General features: G+C 38.7%; 2 protein-coding genes across 2 annotated transcripts in view; both read right to left on the reverse strand.

Moving 5' to 3' along the window:
* LOC133645301 (zinc finger protein 414-like) overlaps nt 1-1,410 on the reverse strand; it is a 16,753-nt gene extending 15,343 nt beyond the window's left edge. Inside the window, exons 1-2 of the mRNA XM_062040186.1 lie at nt 1,243-1,410; nt 1,009-1,116 (exon numbers count right to left, since the gene is read on the reverse strand). Of these exons, the coding sequence (XP_061896170.1) occupies nt 1,009-1,116; nt 1,243-1,282 (148 nt within the window). The 5' untranslated portion in view covers nt 1,283-1,410. The remainder of the gene's footprint in view (nt 1-1,008; nt 1,117-1,242) is intronic.
* A 6,124-nt stretch (nt 1,411-7,534) lies between these two features.
* Nucleotides 7,535-21,623, reverse strand: LOC133645305 (pleckstrin homology domain-containing family O member 2-like). Its single transcript, XM_062040189.1, has 5 exons — nt 21,510-21,623; nt 19,678-19,782; nt 19,517-19,615; nt 9,656-9,802; nt 7,535-9,569 (listed from the first exon to the last, which is right to left on the reverse strand). The coding sequence occupies exons 2-5, from the start codon at nt 19,771-19,773 to the stop codon at nt 8,646-8,648; spliced, it is 1,266 nt and encodes a 421-aa protein (XP_061896173.1). The 5' UTR covers nt 19,774-19,782; nt 21,510-21,623; the 3' UTR covers nt 7,535-8,645.
* Between the last annotated feature and the right edge of the window lie 1,886 nt (nt 21,624-23,509).

Raw genomic sequence — 23,509 nt, forward strand, 5'->3', positions numbered from 1 at the left:
GAGGGCATTGAGAGTTGACAAGAGACGTTGTATTGAATTGGTTGTTGGCCATGGAAACCAATGGAGCTGAAAGAAGCTTAAAAAAAAAACATGATTATTGTTTTGTCAAATTGAAGTCACTATTATTAATCACGATTATTCATTAAGTTAGGTAAAACATATAGTGTTTCCCACATGTCTGCAATCTACTTGATGTGGGGAGATCCTGGAGGTGGGGGGTATGTGGAAAGTTTGTAGTGATATAATCTAATAAATAGGTTAAGTAACAGTTGTTGTTTATTATTAGTGTTAACATTACAGCTTTTTCCCATTTTATGATGAATTTTGCTCTATTTAGCAAATTTAGCTAAATTTTTTGGGGGCATAAAAAAAAAAACCCAGCCACGTTTCAAGAGCGGCCTGCGCATCATCAATTGGAAAACCCTACTTGAACTAGTTTTCCAGGTTGGCGGGAATTGTTGGAACACAAAAGCAAAGTGTCACCGGACTCTATTCGACAAAAAAAAGACTTAATAAAATGCCACAGCGTAAAATGAAGTGGCAAGAATTTAAAAAATAAATTCAACAACCAAAATAATGCTCACATGTTCTAATCATATTTGTGACCACAAACAGCTGTTTTTAAGAGCAAAGAACGGTACAGGAACAAGTATATAATTTTATTTTAAAAACAACTTCTTTACTACCTATGTAAACATCTAGTAAAATGTATTTATTTATTTATTATTACAGCAGTAATTATTATAATGTTTATTTATATTTTTAAAAAATGTGTATTTGGAGGTCTTTGCATACTGTTGTAACTACATATTGTTAAATGATTGTCAAATAGTATAGTTTACTTTTTTTGTTCTATTGCTGCTGTAGTCTACAGATATATATATATAAATATAAGGCAAATGTTTAAAATTATTCAATGATCTTAGAAGTGTCCCTTGATCAGACCGATACCAAAATACTAAGAACATATTATCATTGTCAAATATACATCTTTATGGAATGTCTTACCATTTAGAGACTGAGCTGGGATTTCATGGTCCCTGACATGACTTTCCAAAGCAGTGGCGTCTGTATACACGCGTGTACATCCGTACAATGAACACGCCAGCCTGTTCCCTAAGTGGGGACAAAACATGAATTTATACGAATGTTAGTTTTAGCTAGCTAGCCATAAGGTGGTGACGAGTGCTCTCTTATAGCATGATTGTGAATAGTATCGAGCATTAAACACCTAAAGCCTACCTTTATGTCCATTTGGCTCAACAGTTTGTAAAGACGACATAGTTCCAAAAAACGTGTATTCTGTCGCGGTGACAACAAAATAAAACAAAAGCTTCCTTGTCGTATTTTTCCTTTACTTTCTTCTTCTTTTGTTAGCGGTCTGCAAGCTACTGTCGTGTTTATTACCGCCCTCTGATGGCGGAGAGTGTGAACACCACCTTTTTGTTGGTTAGAAATGTGTATCCGTTTTGTCCCAACTCATTGTAATAAAGAGGTAATAAAGACACGTTGACACATTTTGACGAACAATCATATCACTGGAAAAATTACAATAGGGGAAAAGGCTTTTAAAAAGGCAGGAAATCATGAATGAAGATGAACGTTTGGTTGCACTGACAACTTGACAAATGTATTTGAACACAAACTGAAGAAGGAATAGGAACACTAATACTAATACCTACTGATATATGGCTGAATATTAAGTATGCACAACAACCAACACGAGAGGGAGTCTTGGCTATTTGTATTACTATTTATTTATTATACTATTTGTAATATTTTATTATATACAATCTTGTATACAAAAAAAGGTAACAGCAAATAAGATATGTAAACACCAATGTAATCGCACAAATGTGATATATATGAATCACACAAATACACATGAATAAAATATGTATGAAAACACTATTTGACAAGTTTAAACATACAAACCCCGTTTCCATATGAGTTGGGAAATTGTGTTAGATGTAAATATAAACAGAATACAATGATTTGCAAATCCTTTTCAACCCATATTCAATTGAATGCACTACAAAGACAAGATATTTGATGTTCAAATGCGCCACACATTTTCAATGGGAGACAGGTCTGGACTACAGGCAGGCCAGTCTAGTACCCGCACTCTTTTACTATGAAGCCACGTTGATGTAACACGTGGCTTGGCATTGTCTTGCTGAAATAAGCAGGGGCGTCCATGGTAACGTTGCTTGGATGGCAACATATGTTGCTCCAAAACCTGTATGTACCTTTCAGCATTAATGGCGCCTTCACAGATGTGTAAGTTACCCATGTCTTGGGCACTAATACACCCCTATACCGTCACAGATGCTGGCTTTTCAACTTTGCGCCTATAACAATCCGGAGGGTTATTTTCCTCTTTGGTCCGGAGGACACGACGTCCACAGATTCCAAAAACAGTTTGAAATGTGGACTTGTCAGACCACAGAACACTTTTCCACTTTGTATCAGTCCATCTTAGATGAGCTCAGGCCCAGCGAAGCCTACGGTGTTTCTGGGTGTTGTTGATAAACGGTTTTCGCCTTGCATAGGAGAGTTTTAACTTGCACTTACAGATGTAGCGACTAACTGTAGTTACTGACAGTGGGTTTCTGAAGTGTTCCTGAGCCCATGTGGTGATATCCTTTACACACCGATGTCGCTTGTTGTTGCAGTACAGCCTGAGGGATCGAAGGTCATGGGCTTAGCTGCTTACGTGCAGTGATTTCTCCAGATTCTCTGAACCCTTTGATGATATTACGGACCATAGATGGGGAAATCCCTAAATTCCTTGCAATAGCTGGTTGAGAAAGGTTTTTCTTAAACTGTTCAACAATTTGCTCACGCATTTGTTGACAAAGTGGTGACCCTCGCCCCATCCTTGTTTGTGAATGACTGAGCATTTCATGGAATCTACTTTTATACCCAATCATGGCACCCACCTGTTCCCAATTTGCCTGTTCACCTGTGGGAAGTTCCAAATAAGTGTTTGATGAGCATTCCTCAACTTTATCAGTATTTATTGCCACCTTTCCCAATTTCTTTGTCACGTGTTGCTGGCATCAAATTCTAAAGTTAATGATTATTTGCAAAAAAAAAAATTGTAACAGTTTGAACATCAACTATGTTGTCTTTGTAGCATATTCAACTGAATATGGGTTGAAAATGATTTGCAAATCATTGTATTCTGTTTATATTTACATCTAACACAATTTCCCAACTCATATGGAAACGGGGTTTGTATAAAGTAGTTTACAGCCAACTTTCTCACTACAAAACAAGGGACAGTGGTAACATGATGCAGAAATACAATGTTGGGCTGTATTGACTTTCTGATTCAGCTGAAAATACTGAAAGTGTGTATGTTCCCTTTTTATCTTTACTGTATAAAACATGCACCTGGGGATAGGTTGATTGGCAACACTAAATTGGCCCTAGTGTGTGAATATGAGTGTGACTGTTGTCTGTCTATCTGTGTTGGCCCTGTGATGAGGTGGTGACTGTCCAGGGTGTACCCCGCCTTCCGCCCATGTTTAGCTGGGATAGGCTCCAGCAACCCCCGCGACCCCAAAAGGGACAAGTGGTAGACAATGGATGGGATGGGATGTATGTTAGGTCATATGAATAAACCTCAAAGAAAACACAATATGGACCCTAAACTGGGCCAAATAGGTTTAAAAAAAAATGAGGCCAAAAAACGAAAACTCGCAAGCATGAAGCATTATGATAAACGGACTGGCAAGCCTGTGGACTAGGTACATATGCACCGGATACAACTGGATGACATATCCATAATGGATGGATGGATATGTCTGAGAACACAACCAACGCATAACCCTTGATATCCCTCGACAAATCTTTTTTTGATAAAGTATGAAAATCTAACTTCCATCGCAAGTTAGATTTTTTTCTCGTATCTGCTTTTTGCAGGAAGATTTCAGCCTTTTTTGTTCTCCGATAGTTCGCAGGACGATTGCAGTCCCATATGGGTAAACCAATTTAGCCTAATATACTGGACGCCCTGGCTAACACTGGATGATTGTCAACCCTAGTGACAAACAATCTCATGACTCAATCTCCCGTGATAGTAAGGACACCTCAGCACCCACTCCACTAACTTGAAGAGAAGTGGCGAATACATGGATTGGGCCATGGGAGATCGCCCACATTGCCAACTGCAAAACACAAAATTGGTTTAACTCCAAGTGGAATTTCTTGCTTGCATCAGAGGGAAACTGCAGTTTTTGGGGAATTTTGCCTATCATTCACAATCACATATGTGTTTCTTTTTATAGCCATTCATTCATCCATCCATCCATTTTTCTACCGCTTGTCATTCAAATGTGACAAGTATGAGGCGGCTAACAATGAAGTTATTGGGAGTCCTCTTTAAAAAACATCTAAAAACCGCCAACAATTCTTTACATGTTTGTTTGTTTGTTTGTTTACATGTTGTGACCTACATATTAACCAAGTAATTGCGACCAATTGATATAAGAGATAACGCAGAGGAACTACTTTCAGTTGAGCGTTATCACAGTTTTTGTGGGTGTGCTGCTGCATCACCTCTGAGTTGGTGACGGTTTGAAAGTTTGTGCTAAATTATAAATCATGTCTCACACTTGTATAGTCGGTTTGTGGCCATAACCCAAGAACTTTGTCAACTTCGACATTTAACTTAGACTTGGAGATTGCGAGAAAGACACAAAAAGACATCCATACATTTCAAACATTGTTTTGTTAAAACAAAAATAAATACTTAAAATATCTGCTACACTTATTATTTTACAGGTAGTTATCCATCAAAATGTAAGTTTGCAGTTTACAGTACAAAACTGGCAGTTCAGTCCCCAGAATTGAATCGTGAATCGTGGTACCATTTTTCATTTTACAGTTATATACTGTAAAAACCACTCAAGATTTTAGGTTAAAATTCTGGCAACTGAGCTTTCAGTTTTTTACTGCAAAATCTACACTTTTTTTTAGTGTACAAAAAAATAAAACAATCTTAAAATCAAATGCATAGGCAATTGTGTATTGATATCATGAGGTGAGACCGTATACAATTGTATTCTTGTATTATTCACAGTGACAAGTGGCCCCCTGAGAGCAGCCATAACTGCGGTGTGGCCCCCAATGACAATTAGGTGATAAAGTTTTTTAAGAGCGCTTCATAGGCAGACGAGATCAAATCCGCAGTTCCTCCATTGTTAGCTAACACTTACTTACGAGTTAGAATGCATAAAAAAAGAACAGCATGTGTGCTTGTCTCACATGAGGATTGTGAATGACATACAAAAAAAAAGTGTAGTTTCCCTTTCAGGTAAACAACCATATAACTAGCTAATAACAATCGAAACGTTAGCTTTTCGGGAACACTTTTTGGGAGTAACAACTGTTTTGTTATAAAGCCATTGCAATCGTACAATTGTTTACCCAATATAATAGCCTTGAGTGCGTTCTACTGTAGATTACAGCACTCACCTGTAGGCTGGAGGATCCTCCAAGCGTTATTGCTATGGCCATCACCCGACCCATCCATCCATCCATTTTCTACCGCTTGTCCCGTTCGGGGTTGCGGGGGGTGCTGGAGCCTATCTCAGCTGCACATGGGCGGAAGGCGGGGTACACACCCTGGACAAGTCGCCACCTCATCGCAGGGTCAGCACAGATAGACAACATTCACACTCACATTCACACACTAGGGCCATTTTAGTGTTGCCAATCAACCTATCCCCAGGTGCATGTCTTTTGGAGGTGGGAGGAAGCCGGAGTACCCGGAGGGAACCCACGCAGTCACGGGGAGAACATGCAAACTCCACACAGAAAGATCCAGAGACCGGGATTGAACTCAGGACCTTCGTATTGTGAGGCACATGCACTAACCCCTGCGACACCGTGCTGCCCCCATCACCAGACCATCCTGGGTAATTCTTCTAATCTCCACTGATTGCGTTTAGATTTAGATTTAACATTTAGATATAATATTTAGAGTCAATCATTAATATAAACTTAAATGTGATGAAAATGAAATATATATAAGAAAAGTCAGCTAAATGTGAGAAAAGTGAGTTAAATTTGAAAAATAGCCTGTTATAAAAGTGGGACTGAACTTTTACATTTGGCACTCCATACAAAGTCCTCGCCAATACACATTCAGTGCAATAATCCACAGACAATACAACAAGCAGTGTTACATATCAGAGGCAAAGCTAGCTGCAGCTCCATCCATCCATCCATCTTCTTCCGCTTATCCGAGGTCGGGTCGCGGGGGCAGCAGCCTAAGCAGGGAAACCCAGACTTCCCTCTCCCCAGCCACTTCGTCCAGCTCCTCCCGGGGGATCCCGAGGCGTTCCCAGGCCAGCCGGGAGACATAGTCTTCCCAACGTGTCCTGGGTCTTCCCCATGGCCTCCTACCGGTCGGACGTGCCCTAAACACCTCCCTAGGGAGGCGTTCGGGTGGCATCCTGACCAGATGCCCGAACCACCTCATCTGGCTCCTCTCGATGTGGAGGAGCAGCGTCTTTACTTTGAGCTCCCCCCGGATGGCAGAGCTTCTCACCCTATCTCTAAGGGAGAGACCCGCCACCCGGCGGAGGAAACTCATTTCGGCCGCTTATACCCGTGATCTTGTCCTTTCTGTCATAACCCAAAGCTCATGACCATAGGTGAGGATGGGAACGTAGATCGACCGGTTGATTGAGAGCTTTGCCTTCCGGCTCAGCTCCTTCTTCACCACAACAGATCGATACAGCGTCCGCATTACTGAATACGCCGCACCGATCCGCCTGTCGATCTCACGATCCACTCTTCCCTCACTCGTGAACAAGACTCCGAGGTACTTGAACTCCTCCACTTGGGGCAGGGTCTCTTCCGCAACCCGGAGATGGCACTCCACCTTTTTCCAGGCGAGAACCATGGACTCGGACTTGGAGGTGCTGATTCTCATCCCAGTCGCTTCACACTCAGCTAGTATAGCAAGCTGCAGCTTGTTATACTAATTAAGTGCATGGCACAGGGACCACACAATTCTGTCTCCTACAACTACAATATTGTGTTTCATACAATATTTCTCATCTACAAAAGTGTTTTTGTATTAAAAGCATGTTAAATGTTAAAATTGTGCTGTTTTGAGGGGAGAGGGGGACAAAGCATGGATTACTTTGATTCTGTTACGAGTATTTTGGGTTACGAGCTCTGTCACAGAACCTACCTTGTAAGCCGAAGTATCACTGTACATCATTAAAAACACTGAACGAGCTGAGCAACAACCCTTGTCTGAAAAAAGTGGACGCATAACTAAGAGCTCAAATCAGTCATATAAACATTTTTTGAAAGGTTATGTGCAAGTACTGCTAAGTCACTCATTTCTAGTTCAATACTTTTGTAATTCAAGTATTTCTAATTTTTTTCCCCACATTTCTACAAATTAATGCAAATAATCCATGACATTCAAGACAGAATAAACCATAAAAACATTAATAGGTTAATACTGTACAGTTTGTTCAGGTTGGAACACTGCTGCTTGATGAAATATAATTTATTATGATGAACAAAAAAGACAAATAAAATCAAGCACGAGCATGAAAGAGTATTTTGTGAAAATGATTCAATTGTGAGCAATGAAAAAACAGATTTGAGTATCAGGCAACACAGCGGTCATGTGTTAATAAGTTTCTGGCTTCAAATATTAATTTCCCACTTCCACTGTCCAAAAATATGCATGTTAGGCAGTTCTTTAGTGATATAATGACTTTCATTAACTTTATGTTTGTGTTTATGTCTACAGCAGGATGCCTGGCTAAAGTGCGGTTTATTGGTCCGTGGCACATTCTGAAATTACAATTAAACAAGAAAAAAAAGAAGAGCAGAAATGTTGATACTAATGACACTAATAATACTTTGCCTTGTCAGCAATAAGCCATCCATCCTTTTTCTACCGCTTGTCTCTCTCGGGGTCGCAGGGGGTGCTTGGAGCCTATCCCAGCTGCACTCGGGCAGAAGGCGCGGTACACCCTGGACAAGTCACCACCTCATCGCAGGACCAACACAGACAACATTTACACTCACATTCACACACTAGGGCCAATGTAGTGTTGCCAATCAACCTATCCCCAGGTGCATGTCTTTTGGAGGTGGGAGGAAGCCACATTTTAGACTTTAGGGGTCATTTTAGAAAAGGAGTGTCCGAACAGAAAGAAAAAGAGCCAAATGACAAGAAAAAATTTAAAAATATTTATACTAATATTATCAGGGCATTAAATCAATGGCAGCTGGACTGTTCAGGTTGTGTTAGAAGACATTCTCTTTCAAGCAGGACTCCTCTATTCATGCTCAAAGACTATATAGACAGCTTTAGTAGAGCAAAACAACTTTTTTTGTCCGTGATATAATTTTTTCTTCGGAAATTTTTTTGGGGATCCCAGTCTTCAGGGTATCCCTGAAGTCTGAACACAAAGGAAATGCGGAGTTGTTGCAATCGCGTTTACGTGAATCCTGCATCAACCAGTCAATCAAAAATGTTTAAAATCATATTGAAGATATTATTTTTTCATATTCCAACGGAAGAAGATGCTGCTTTTGAATGTCATTTCTTGAAAACATGCATTTTGTGTCCAGCCAAAAAAACGTGTTGTTTTTTTCATTCACCAGCTATTTCTTTTGTTCAAAGTCTTTGTAAATTGCAGTTTCTTGACCTCTGTGAGGACTTGATCAGCCTTCTTTAACTTCTCCATAGCCTTACTCAGCAGCTCCTCCGGCGTGGAACCATCATCATCATCATCCCCGACCACTCTGCTCATGAACCTCTTTGTATTTTCCACTTCCAGCATCAGCTCATTTTCAACTTTGGCCAAATGATTGCTGAAAGTTTGCTTGGGAAGGACCACACTTCTCCCATGAATACCGACAGATGAGTCAGACAGCAGATCTCCAAAGGAGGCTGCTTGGAACAGTGTTGAGACCTCTGATCTGGCATCAGGTGTAACCCTTACACGGCTGTCAAACACACCTAAGCCGATATTTCCCCCTCTCAAGGTGGTGCTAGAAGCTTCACACTTGACATTTAAAACACATTCCTCTGCTGCATTTGCTTTAACTTGTGATATTTGAGCAAGAATTGGACCGTCATCATCTTTCAGCAAGTCATTACACGGGATCTCTTCTGCATGCAAACAAAGAACCGATCCTTTTTCAAGACACAACGAAGGCTCATCGCCCTCTGGAGTTGTGTTGTCATCTATGATTAAGTTGGTTTCTTCGTCTAAAACAACCCCTTCATCATTGCAGACGTTCTCTGTAATTCTTCCCGTAACCTCTGGTCTGTCTGCAGCCTCTTGGTTTAGTTCTGAAGTTTGCAATGGCTTCTTGTCTTTGGTTGGTGGGGTTGGAGGTTGGATTTGCCGCCTAAATTGGGAATCTCCAGGAAGCTCACTTGAGTAGTTGCTTGCGAGATTTGGAGTTGTTGGGGGTGGACCTTTCTTACACGTACTTACAGGGTATGAACCCTCTGTGGCTTCTTCAGCAGGTACATCACTGTCTTCAGGCAGGACCATGGGCAACATCAGGGCCTTGAAGTCAGCAAAACAATTGCATTATACACACTTAATGCATGTTGTTACTTTGGTAGGCGTCATTTTTAGGAACCAACCTTTACCTGAGTCCGGCTCTCCTCAACTTCTGGTTCTTTTGGTTTCCCAAGGGATTTGTGGCATTCTACAAGGGTGTCGACATCATCATATGTGCTATTCGGCATGGTGGCAAGACCCAAGCGCAGCATTCCTTCGGATGACAACTCCGCAAGCTTAAAAGGAAATGATTCCACAGATAAAACTTTAAATTCAACTTGAAATGCATGATCACAGAAGGAATTATAATTTAAATTGAGATCCCAAATTCAAAGTCAATTCGATGAATTTAAATTGAGATTGCAAACAGGAAGTAGAATCAAAATAAAATTTATAATTTTGGTGTGTTCCAGAAGAAAGCTTTACAGTATATTCCATACATGGCTGTTTGACATACTTCATTGAAGTATTTTTATTATGAACCTCATGTACACATTATATTTGAACTTGAATCCTTGAATTACAGCAAATGTTTTTCATGGACATTTAAGAATTAAAGCATCTTCTACTAAACAGACAATTCCATTTGATGTACTATAACTTATAAAAATATAAACACAATCAAACATGTCAATAGCGACCACTCAGAAGAAAACAGCAAAAGTGGCCAATATATGGGCATTATACGCAGGTAGGCAACCATTGTGAATTTTCTCCTGTTATGATTTTTTTCGCCAGTACATTAACAAGTGTTTTAACTCGCTTGGGTGATTGGGTAATACAAATAGCAATGTCATTAGAGAGTGTTAAATGCAGTGGTGGGCCGTCAGGGCCAGCAAGGCCTTCTCTGCTGTCCTAACATAACCAGAAATCATGATCATAATTAAAGATAAAAGTAATTTTTTTTTAACTTTCCCTAAATATCTAAAAGTAGTCATATTCTCTTCATGTCATATTATGCTCCTTCCAGCGCTGTTCTTTTTAGGTTATAAAGTTTTTATCCAATCAGAATTCAGCTAGCTTATGTTGCCAATGCTGTACCAAATCGGCTCGAATCCTTCAGAATTAGCAATGCTGGCGTCCATGCACTGTAAGTGAACGGGCACATACAGTTGACAGACAGTTGCTATAGCCAATCAGATCACGGGTTGTTGTCAGTAAGGCCTACTAGATGGTCTAAGGCTGTTATATAGTGATGTTATGAGCTCGGTAACACAATAACTCCATTACCCAGCATGCCACAGTAGCCGCGTTTAGCAATGCCGGCTGCGGGATGTTTTGATGAGCACCATGTGGAGTAAACTTTAAAAAGTCAGCCAAGACGCCTCGTCCGCATCTTTTATGATTAGACAAGACAACACTTTAATTTGCAAGGCCATTTTCAAGAAGAATATTTAAAGATAAACTACATCTTGTGAGACGATGTCAGCCAACTCCAGAAGCTCGAATGGTTTCTACAGATTGTGAATTCAGATATTTTATTTCTTTATTTTTTCACGTTTAATATGTTTTTTTTCAATTTTATTTTTATGTTTTAATATGTTTTAATTGCTGATGCGGGTTTATTGATTTTTAAATGCGCCAGAAAATAACTTGTTTTGTACACTGTTGTAGTGCGTAAATGTGTTTCTGTATAGTATTTCTCCAGCAATGGTCATGTGGCAACATAAATTACAGTATGGTATTTTGAGAATCATCGAAGTCGGACATCACTGAAGGCCTAGGTGGGAAACGCACGGCCCGTCACTTAAATACTTTAAGATGTTTAGGCGGACTTGCTGAGACACCTCATCTACACAAACACTCAATCAAAGATTGAATAACTTTTGAATAAGATTCTTCTGTCAGATCTTTACATTTTCTGTCTGTCTGTTATTTAGCATCTGTCTGAAAGTTTGATATCTGTCTGGTATCTGAAATAAACAACAAAGAAATAATAATGTGTGCTAGCTTAAAGGGGAACTGCACTTTAAAAAAAAAATTGCCTATCTTTCACATTCATTATGTACGTAGCCCCTAAAGGGACATGGGAATTATTATTTTTTTAGACATGTATCTCGTGGCCACGAGAAAGTATCTCGTGGCCACGAGAAACTTTCCCGTGGCCACGAGAAACTTTTTATTTAAAAAAAAAATAAAATAAAAAAATATTAATTTTTTTATTTATTTATTTATTTTTTATAAAAAGTTTCTCGTGGCCACGAGAAAGTTTCTCGTGCGCACGAGAAACTTTCTCGTGGCCACGAGAAAGCATTGGATGCGTGCTGATGGTTTGGTGTGTGTTAAAATGGCAGTTTAGGAGTTAATATGGCTGTATTTCCAATTAGGACTTTCCCCCATGTGTGTTGTGGCAAAATGTGAATGCTTGATTAGTAGGTGTGAGACAAACACTTTATCTTCCTGGTTATTGTAACGCTACGTGTTTGACATAATTTAAGACTTTATAATGCCCGGGAAAGGACAGTTTTCCTCTTCTGTGGCTGTGGGGGGTGGGCGTGGCTTGCGGACCTGCAGTGAAGCGGAGTGTGTCAGTTAGTCCGATGTTGATGTGATCAAACTTCTTTCTTGCTTGGAAGATACACACACAATTGTAACTGTTATTTCTTCCTGCAAATAATAAATATGTACAACGTGTTTGGATGTATTCATTTATGTAAAATTGTCATTAAATGTAATATTGCCTGACAAAAAGTGATTCGACGTACGTAACATTTTGATATTTACACATCGCATATTTACACACGCGCATCTGACTAGAATACCCTTATGTGCATTATATATATCAACATCAACTACCTACTGTACTGTTTACTTGTTGAAATACCCTTTTTAGAGCAAATATCTACCCATATAATTTATATCTGTATATATGTTTCTCGTGGCCACGAGATACTTTCTCGTGGCCACGAGATACATGTCTAAAAAAAAAAAAATTCCCATGTCCCTTTAGGGGCTCCGTAATTATGAGAGCTACAAACACAGATCAAAATTGGCAATCAATTATCATGAAGCATTTAATACAATGTCAATAAAAGTTTCTAATGTATTCTAACCTAAATCTAGATTTTGGCAGGCTATATGTAAAATGTAAAATCATTGTAAACTAGTCTTTGAGTGCAATAAAGCCCACAGTGTTTAATGCCTTTTAATTTGAATTCCAATCTTCTAAAATTGTTCTTTGAGTGCAATAAGAAACATATGATTAATCATAAGTTTTATCAAGATTTTCTGTTGAAATGACTCCAAAAATGATTCCCGGGCGCGGCCACCACTGCTGCCCTCTGCTCCCCTCACCTCCCAGGGGGTGATCAAGGGTGAAGGGTCAAATGCAGAGTGTGTGTGTGACAATCATTGGCACTTTAACTTTAATGACATTTTTTGTGGTCCCCTTTATTTTGAAAAGTATCGAAAAGAATCAAAATACATTTTGATATATATTTTGGTATCGGGACAATGCTAGGTGGGGTGTGGGTGCAAACGTAACGACGTAGTCGTTACATGCCCGAACGTAAACTATGCAGTGACGTAGCAAGTGGTGTCCCGATTCTTAGGGAAGATTACAAAGCTCTACCCCTTGTTGCTTCATTTCGAGTGGTGTAGATGTAGTGAGTGAGGGTGAACATTGGAATTGGGCCTATTGAAAAGTGGTGCAGATCGCCTTATTTCAATTAGGTTTTTGCGTGTACTATGTGTTTATTATACAGTATATACATGCGGTTCTCACCATGAAGACAATCATTTACTGTGGTATTTTGCCATGTTTTGAAACAAACCACTTTTTATGGGCATTTTAGAAGCAGTCCTGTGGTGCATTCACAAAGGAAACCACTTTTTTTTTGTTCTAAAGGTGCACTCATGTTTCCCACAGGCTAAGGCACTAGCTGCGAATGTGAAGAAGAATAGAAAATGCATATCGCAAGACGTTTTTTTCCACATAGGAGATATGTTATTAATATACCGTAAATTTCGGACTATAAAGTGTTACTTTTTCCCCTACGCTTTGCATCGTGTGGCTTATAAAACGGTGCGGCTAATTTATGGATTTTTTTTTCCCGCTGACGGACATATTACAATGCTTCTCAGAAAAAAACAAGCAGAGACACTTAAATGGTGTGTTTTTGTTTCTGCTATGGACCCATCATTTAAGGGAGTTGCTCACTGCAGGTGCTGCAGTGCCCTTCTGTTTAGACTAGAGCTTTCAACTGGAAGTACAATTGCCGTTTGGTCTTCAGACATCCATAGCGTTTCTACTTGTATGGATTCTTCAATTTCTTCATCAAGTTTTACTATACAACTAAAACTATTTATACTTACTAAATCGTCTCATGTGTGGTGTCTGTGGGAGTGTTTACATTCATATTTGTACGTGCTATCGAAATGTAATCAAGTGAGAATCGTTATCATTAGCTAATATATCAACACATTTACAAGTGTCTATGTTATTAGTATTACCTTACAATGACATTATTTTTATATGTATTCAGTTTCACAAATTCCTCAGTAAATTTACCAAAACGTCACTGTGGAGTTATTGAGTCTGTTTTGCTGATTGGAGAGCCAGCTTTCGTAGCAGGTGTGTCCATGATGATGACTTGTTTTGTATGACAAAGCCCTTTTACTGCAGTGTTACAGAAACTGTTTGGAAACAATTAGATGTGTAAAAAAACAACTAAGGTATCTAAATGTCCAATTTCCCTTTTGAACAATTTCCCTTGAGGATCAATAAAGTTCTAAGTCTAAGTCTAAATAAACATTGACTAAATATTTCTGTGTAAGTCATACTTGCCAACCTTGAGACCTCCGATACCGGGAGGTGGGGGGTGGGGGGGAGTGGTTAAGGGCGTGGTTAAGAGGGGAGTATATTTACAGCTAGAATTCACCAACTCAAGTATTTCATATATATATATATATATATATATATATATATATATACATACATCAGTGACGTGCGGTCACTAGAGAAAGAAAACAAATGTAAAAAGATTGTTGTTTGTATTCAGTGATTATACTATAAAGTTATTTTCCATTTAACTTCACCAGTTTTAGATTATTTTTATTCAAAATCGCTGAATTTTCACATTTGCCGTTCAAATACTGAGAAGAGACGGTGCGGTGATCAGCAGCGAGTTGAGGCACTTGTGCCTCACCATGGATTGCGGACTCGGCTAACTGCTGGCCTGCTGTGCAGTGAGACCGTATTGCTATATGAATTATATTATACATTTCCATAGTTTAGTTAGCTGAGGTATATAATGTACAGTGTATTTTGTCAACAACTGTATGTGTGTAAAGTATTTATTGTGCTGAGCAATCATAAAACTGCTGCGAAGACGCACTGTGTGAGGCTCGCAGTAACCCCGCCTCCTTGTGCAGGTTATAGCACTCCCGCCGCAGAATGCACCCCAGGCCCCAACGGGAGCGCCACACCAACCAAAGCCCACACCCAAACCCTCCACGTGCAAGACCGAATCTACCCAAAAAAAGTCACTTAACAAGAAGCCAAAAAGTGCAAAAACAACAATGCTCGCGCCGGAGGAGCCGTGAACGACTGAAGGGATACAACATTAGGTACACCTGCAGACTGCAGCACGGATTTCATATTTCATTCATTCACAACTCCTCCAATACGAACACCACTGTTCCCGCACTTATAAGTAAAGCAGTGACGTGCGGTGAGGTTCATGGCTGGTGAGGCACTGACTTCATCACAGTCAGATTTACAAACATATGAACCCTAAAGAGTATCTTATTCACCATTTGATTGGCAGCAGTTAACGGGTTATGTTTAAAAGCTCATACCAGTATTCTTCCCTGCTTGGCACTCAGCATCAAGGGTTGGAATTGGGGGTTAAATCACCAAAAACTATTCCGGGGTGCGGCGCCGCTGCTGCCCACTGCTCCCCTCACCTTCCAGGGGGTGATCAAGGGATGGGTCAAATGCAGAGGACAAATTTCACCACACCTAGTGTGTGTGTGACAATCATTGGTACTTTAACTTAACTTTAACTTTACACATGCAAACTGTAGCACACAAAAAAGCATATTTAATTAAAAAAAAAACGTTATTATGGTCTTACCTTTACTTATAAATGAAGTCCATGCCCCGCTGTTGTGCTGGATTAATGCACTCCCGTCGCAGGATGCACCCCCTGACGGGAGTGTTATATCAACTAAAGCCCACACTTAAACTTTCCACGTGCAAGATTTAATTTATTTAAAAGTTATTTAATAAGAAGCCAAAAAGTGCAAAAACAATAATGTTCGTGTTAGAGGAGTTGTGAATGACTGAAATATGAAATCCATGCTGCAGTCTGCAGGTGTACCTAATGTTGTGGCCCTGCGGTCATTCACAACTCCTCCAACACGAACATTATTGTTTTTGCACTTTTTGGCTTCTTCTTAAATAACTTTTTTAAATAGTGTAACCGAGGGTTTATAAATGTCGCCTATACTGAATGAAACTACAAAATAATAAACACGGAGGCTCCAGTTTACACGAGGACCACTTTATTTACCTTCTTTCAAAAACCTCCGCTCCACTCCAACGTGTCATCACTTCCGCTCTTAACGCCTTCATATGCAAGGCATATACTGTATAACAGCGTGTAACAGGAATTAACATCACAAAGAGGAAAGCCCATAAAAATAGGTTACAATAGATTCAATCTTGCACGTGGAAAGTTTAAGTGTGGGCTTTAGTTGATATAACATGGACCCCCTTCCCCCCGTTTTCTACGGCGGGGGTGCACCGGCACAAGGAGGCGGGATTACTGCGCGGCAAGCCTCAGCCAGTGTGTCTTCGCAGCAGTTTTATGATCGCTCAGCACAAGAAATACGTTACACACATACAGTTGTTGACAAAATACACTGTACATTATATACCTCAGCTAACTAAACTATGGAAATGTATAATCTAGTTCATAAAGCAATACGGTCTCACTGCACAGCAGGCCAGCAGTTACCAGAGTCCCGCAATCCATGTTGAGGCACAACGCAGTGACGTGCCTCAACTGTCTGCTGATCAGTATTTGAACGGCAAATGTGAAAATTCAGCGATTTTGAATAAAAATGATCTAAAACTGGTGAAGTTAAATGGAAAATAACTTTATAGTATAATCACTGGATACATATAACAATTTAATAAACATTTTTTCTTTTTAATTTTTTTTTCTTTCCATGATGGCAGGTGAGGCCGTGCCTCACCTGCCTCTAGTGACTGCACGTCACTGAAGTAAAGTTAAGACCATAATAACGTTTTTTTATTAAATGTGCTTTTTTGTGTGATACAGTTTGTATGTGTTAAGTTAAAGTTAAGTTAAAGTACCAATGATTGTCACACACACACTAGGTGTAATGAAATTTGTCCTCTGCATTTGACCCATCCCCTTGATCACCCCCTGGGAGGTGAGGGGAGCAGTGGGCAGCAGCGGCGCCGCGCCCGGGAATAATTTTTGGTGATTTAACCCCCAATTCCAACCCTTGATGCTGAGTGCCAAGCAGGGAAGAATGCTGGTATGAGCTTTTAAACATAACCCGTTAACTGCTGCCAATCAAATGGTGAATAAGATACTCTTTAGGGTTCATATGTTTGTAAATCTGACTGTGATGAAGTCAGTGCCTCACCAGTCATTGATATTGATATATATATATATATATATATATATATATATATATATATATATATATATATATATATATATATATATATATATATATATATATATATATATATAATGTATATAATATTTGTCTTTTATTTTATTATATATATAAATAAAAGAAATACTTGAATTTTAGTGTTTATTTATTTACACATATACACACACAACACTCATCTACTCATTGTAGTACTTGAAAGTACAATGCCCATAATACTGGGCTGTGAACGGTGCTGCGCTGCCGCCGCCATGTGCTTCGCTCTCCGTTCATGAATGAGTATATCATTTCGGCCACCGTGTTCAATGGAGAAGTCTGTTCTACAAAATGTACAGGCAACATACCCCTTCCCCTTCGAACTGTCCTGGATGAACTGAAATTCTTTTTATTAATAAATGGTTGATTTATATAGGCTAGTAACGTAAAGTTTTGTACCTGACAAGTTTCGGCTATCTTGCTTCTGCAGCCTTCCTCAGAGGTGTCACGTGATGTTAGTGTGACGTCATCTGTGACGTCACTGTCGTTTGTCAGGTACAAAACTTTACATTACTAGCCTATATAAATCAACCATTTATAAATACACATTAGTAGGCTAAATGAACCTCTTCAACATAACTGAAATTCTTGTTTCCATTCGTTTTGGAACTTGCAAGCGTATTTCTTCATCTTGCTCGTCGACGGCGTCGCCATGTCTGTAACTTCCTCGTTCTTCTGCTTCGTCTCCTTGTTGTGTGCGCAGTTGTGCACTCTACTCTCTAAAAGCCGTAGATGTTATGACGTCATTGGGCAGGCAAGCTGTTTATATTGTGGAAAGCGGACGTGAGAACAGGCTGTCCCCACTCAGGTCCGCATTGAGCTGGAGGGGGCGTGGCCTCCAGCTCCGGCTGAATACCGGGAGTTTGTCGGGAGAAAATTTCTGCCGGGAGGTTATCGGGAGAGGCGTAAAACCGGGAGGGTTGGCAAGTATGGTGTAAGTAACTCATTGCGCAACGCATATATCTGCGGCTTATTATCCGTGTGGCTAATATATGGAAAACTATTGTTTTTCTCCTAAAATTTAGTGGGTGCAGCTTACATATGCTTACATACTCTATGGTCAGGAAAATACGGTATCTTCTATATGAAAAAACAAACGTTAAAAAAAAAAACACCAGCATACACAAAAACGCATCAATTGAATTTGTTTTAATCATCCCCCCAGAAGCTTTACAGTAAATAAAAAAAATATATTGGTGATTAGACAAAATGTCAGATTTTTTTTTTTTGACAGTCCATATACAGTTGCGATCAAAAGTTTACATCCATCACATGGATAAGGATAAGACCTTCTGAAGGAAAGTTCTGTGGTCAGATGAAACAAAAATTGAGCTGTTTGGCCACAATACCCAGCAATATGTTTGGAGGAGGAAAGATGAGGCCTTTAATCCCAGGAACACCAATTCCTACCGTCAAGCATGGTGGTGGGTCTTGGACGCAGTTGGGTGTTCCAACAGGACAATGACCCTAAACACATGTCAAAAGTGGTAAAGGAATGGCTAAATCAGGCTAGAATTAAGGTTTTAGAATGGTGTTCCCAAAGTCCTGACTTAAACATGCTGAAGAAACAAGTCCATGTCAGAAAACCAACAAATTTAGCTGAACTGCACCAATTTTTTCAAAAGGAGTGGTCAAAAATTCAACCAGAAGCTTGCCAGAAGCTTGTGGATGGCTACCAAAAGCACCGTATTGCAGTGAAACTTGCCAAGGGACGTGTAACCAAATATTAACATTGCTGTATGTATACTTTTGACCCAGCAGATTTGGTCACATTTTCAGTAGACCCATAATCAATTCATAAAAGAACCAAACTTCATGAATGTTTTTTGTGACCAACAAGTATGTGCTCCAATCACTCTATCACAAAAAAATAAGAGTTGTAGAAAGTATCGGAAACTCAAGACAGCCATGACATTATGTTCTTTACAAGTGTATGTAAACTTTTGATCGCAACTATATGTTGACAAACATAATAAGGATGGAGCTGCTGTGCATTTGCCTCCTTTCTCCTTTCCCCTCAGGGATTATTAAAGTATTTCTGATTCTGATTCTGATTCTGATTTCTCAAAGCCGTGTGTGTAATTGTGTCAGTTTGAACGTACTCCTCAGACGTGCTAAATAAAGACGCAAAATAGCGCTCGCAGTCTGTCATTGGCTCGGTCTTCGAGCCAATGACAGGGGCCGAGTACAAAGTATACAAAACACATTTCTGAATTTTGAGATCACACACACATACACACACACACAATCACATAAACCTCTTTCATGTGGATCCTGGTTGGTGGGCGGCGGTTACGGATTCCTTGGGGTCTTGCTCGAGTAAAATGCTGTAAATTACTGCTTTCATTCAACTTAACCTGTAGAAAATTGTACAGTCAATCTCCATGCAGAATTGTGGATGAAATGAGCTTCATACTACCTCATCCAAAACTTTGTTCTTTGCCCGACTGATTCCCTCACTTAGTGCTTTAATCCAAGCTTCCTTCTCCACTGCGGTCTGTGCTTGGAATATCATGTCAGGAACCTGTCAGTCACATCAAAAAGTTTTAATAAACCAAAATGATCCCATTCTTGAGAATGATCCCATTCTTGATTATATATATATGTATACATATATATTTCTGTATATACATACATACATACATACATACATATACATATATATAGATGCATATACATATATACAGTATATATATATATATATATATATATATATATATATATATATATATATATACATATATATATATATATATATATATATATATATATATATATATATATATATATATATATATATATATACATACATATACATTCATATACATACATACATATATACTGTATATATAAATACATATACATATATACATACATACATATATACTGTATATATAAATACATATACATATATACATACATATACACATATACACATACATATACACACATATATATGTATGTATATATGTATATGTATATATATATATATATACACACATATACATACATATACACGTATACATACATATACACGTATATACATACATATACACACATATATATATACACACACATATATATACATACATATACATTCATATACATATATATGTATAAGATTAGAATATTATATACGTATATAGTGTCTTTATCATCTATATATATCTTATATATATTGGGGCTGTGAATCTTTGGGCACCACACGATTCAATGGGGTAACGATTCTTGATTTAAAATCAATACTTTTTTATTAACATTGGGTGCCAGTTCCATGCTTATCTGCATTCCTCCATCAAATAGATAAAAAAAGATGTAATCCTAAAAAAAAAAAGCTTTATATCATACATTAATTATACCCAAACATTTTACAAAGTCAAATACAAATAGGGCCACAAGAGAAGTATTCCACACTTCTCTTTTCTAAAGTAAATCTGTACAGCAAATATGTGCATCTACATCAACAATAATAATTTGCCTTAGTGGCTGGACAGGACGGATTAAATATATGTATATATTTAATCTTTTTTTTTTTTTTTCAATCGATTTAGAATCGTTACAAATAAGAACCGAGATTCATTCTTTTTTGACACACCTAATATTATATGTGTAAAATTAGATCAACTATGCTTCTTTTTACTCCTTTTTGTACATGTTAAATTGTACAGTTGTAACGACGTAATGTAAATTGTTAAACATGTCTAAATAAAAAATAAAGAAACATACCATAATGCATAGTCAGAGTCAGACCTAACACACAATATAAATGCGTCCTTTGAGCTAAAACTCGTTATCATGTTGTATTTCATATTGAGACTTACTTCTTTCAAACAATGTACTAATATGATCCACTTCAAGAAACTATTCAAACTTAAAGTGTTTACAAAGTACAAAGAAGAAGAACCATGATAAACATTCTGAATTTATTTAATCCATCCATTCTTTAATCCTCAAAATAATCTTACTTATCTCATCATATAAAATATGACTTACTTCACCAATTATCATTTATGTATTTATTTTTATTGTGATTACTTATGGAGTATATTGTGAATAAATTGAGAACAGGAAGTGAACAAAAGTTTTAGCAACTGTTATGTAAAAGAAAAGGGGTAGGATTAAATAAGCTCTGCTTCTTCCTACTCCTTTTCGAACATGTTGAAAAGAGAAACTGGAAATTGTGATGTATCATGTTGTATGGTTGCATGTTCGAAATAAACTCAAACTCAAACTCAAACCCTTTCAGCTTACCTTATTTCCAGACTTGGGCGATCGGATAAGAATGAGTCTTTGTTTCCTCCTAAATGGACTCTTTAATTCATGACATTTATCATAGTTATCGAGGTCCAGCCTTTCAATGCAGCTCTTGAGGTCCTGCAACAAAATATATAATATATCTTCTGACAAGTAGCCAAATAATATCTGCCTGTGACCAGCCTGCTTTGATAAAACATTTATTGTGAAGGGGCGTTCACACATAGCCCAGTTTAGATGGAGGTGATCGAACATAAACCAAGCCAACCGCTTGGAACCGCCAAAAAATATAATATTAGCACAGCGACTACCTTGTGCAAGAAAGTCACACTGCGTTTATAGGCTTTGCACCATCATTTGGACACAATGGCTTGAGACGCGCCATTGAAGGCTTTGAAGGGACAAGACCAGACCTGGGCATTCTGCGGCCCGCGGGCCACAACCGGCCCTTTGTGCGTACCTGTCCGGCCCGCGTGAGGCCAATCATAAATTACAAAATAAATTTAAAAAAGTATCTATGTCGAGGGTGCAATACAACGGTGCTGCTTTTGTTTTGAAAAGCGTTATTTGTATTACTTCCGTGTGGATGTATGCGCGTGTGTGAGTGAATGTGAACTGCGGCAATCACAAATTACAAAATAAAGTTTAAAAAACATCTATGTCGTGCATGCAATACAACTGTGCTGCTTTTATTTTGAAAAGTGTTATTTATGGGCGTATGTCCGGGTGTAACCTGTGAGTGAAGGTGGACAGCGACAAGTGATGAGACGCTAAAAAGAGAAAAGTTGATGACGAATGGCGTGTTTCCAACAAGACATGGACACAGAAATTGAAGGTAAAGCCGTGTGCTTAATTTGTGGTATGTTTAAAGAATATAATTTGAATCGCCACTACACGACGAAGCACGAGGAAAAATACCGGAATCTGTCTGATGAAGCGTGCGCAAGGGAGGCTGATGAGTTGATGGTAAAACTGCAAACCCAAGAAGTACTTTTTGCCATATTTCACACCCCCAGAATGCAGCCGTCAGGACAAGTTTCGTCATTTCTCACAAAATCGCCAGAAAAAGTAAGGCGTTTTCTGACGGAGAGTTTATTAAGGAGTGCTTATTGGACTCTGTTGCGCTGATAATACCCGGAGACTTTGACTGTTATTTGCTGGCTTCGGATGAGAGCTGCAATGTACGTGACACCGCCCAGCTGCTCTTCTTCTTACGTGGGATAACTACAGACTTTCAAATCACAGATGGAGCTGGCAGCCATGCAGTCAATTAAAGAGACAACCACAGGTAATGACTTGTTCACATAGGTCAGGGGTCGGCAACCCGCGGCTCTAGAGCCGCATGTGGCTCTTTAGCGCCGCCCTAGTGGCTCTCTGAAGCTTTTTCAAAAATGTATGAAAAATGGAAAAAGATGAGGGGAAAAAAAACAATTTTTTTTTGTTTTAATATGGTTTCTGTATGAGGACAAACATGACACAAACCTCCCTAATTGTTATAAAGCACACTGTTTGTATTAAACATGCTTCACTGATTCGAGTATTTGGCAAGCGCCGTTTTGTCCTACTAATTTTGGCGGTCCTTGAACTCACCTTAGTTTGTTTCCATGTATAACTTTCTCCGACTTTCTAGGACATGTTTTATGCCACTTTTTTTTCTGTCTCATTTTGTCCTCCACACTTTTAACGCTGTGCGTGAATACACAAAGGTGAGTTTTGTTGATGTTATTGACTTGTGTGGAGTGCTAACCAGACATATTTGGTCACTGCATGACTGCAAGCTAATCGATGCTAACATGCTATTTAGGCTAGCTATATGTACATATTGCATCATTATGCCTCATTTGTAGCTATATTTGAGGTCATTTAGTTTCCTTTAAGTCATCTTAATTCAATTTATATCTCATGACACACTATCTGTATGTAATATGGCTTCTAATTTGTTGCGGCTCCAGACAGATTTGTTTTTGTATTTTTGCTCCAATATGGCTCTTTCAACA

Source organism: Entelurus aequoreus, unplaced genomic scaffold, assembly GCF_033978785.1.
Source record: "Entelurus aequoreus isolate RoL-2023_Sb unplaced genomic scaffold, RoL_Eaeq_v1.1 HiC_scaffold_36, whole genome shotgun sequence".
NCBI lineage: Eukaryota > Metazoa > Chordata > Actinopteri > Syngnathiformes > Syngnathidae > Entelurus > Entelurus aequoreus.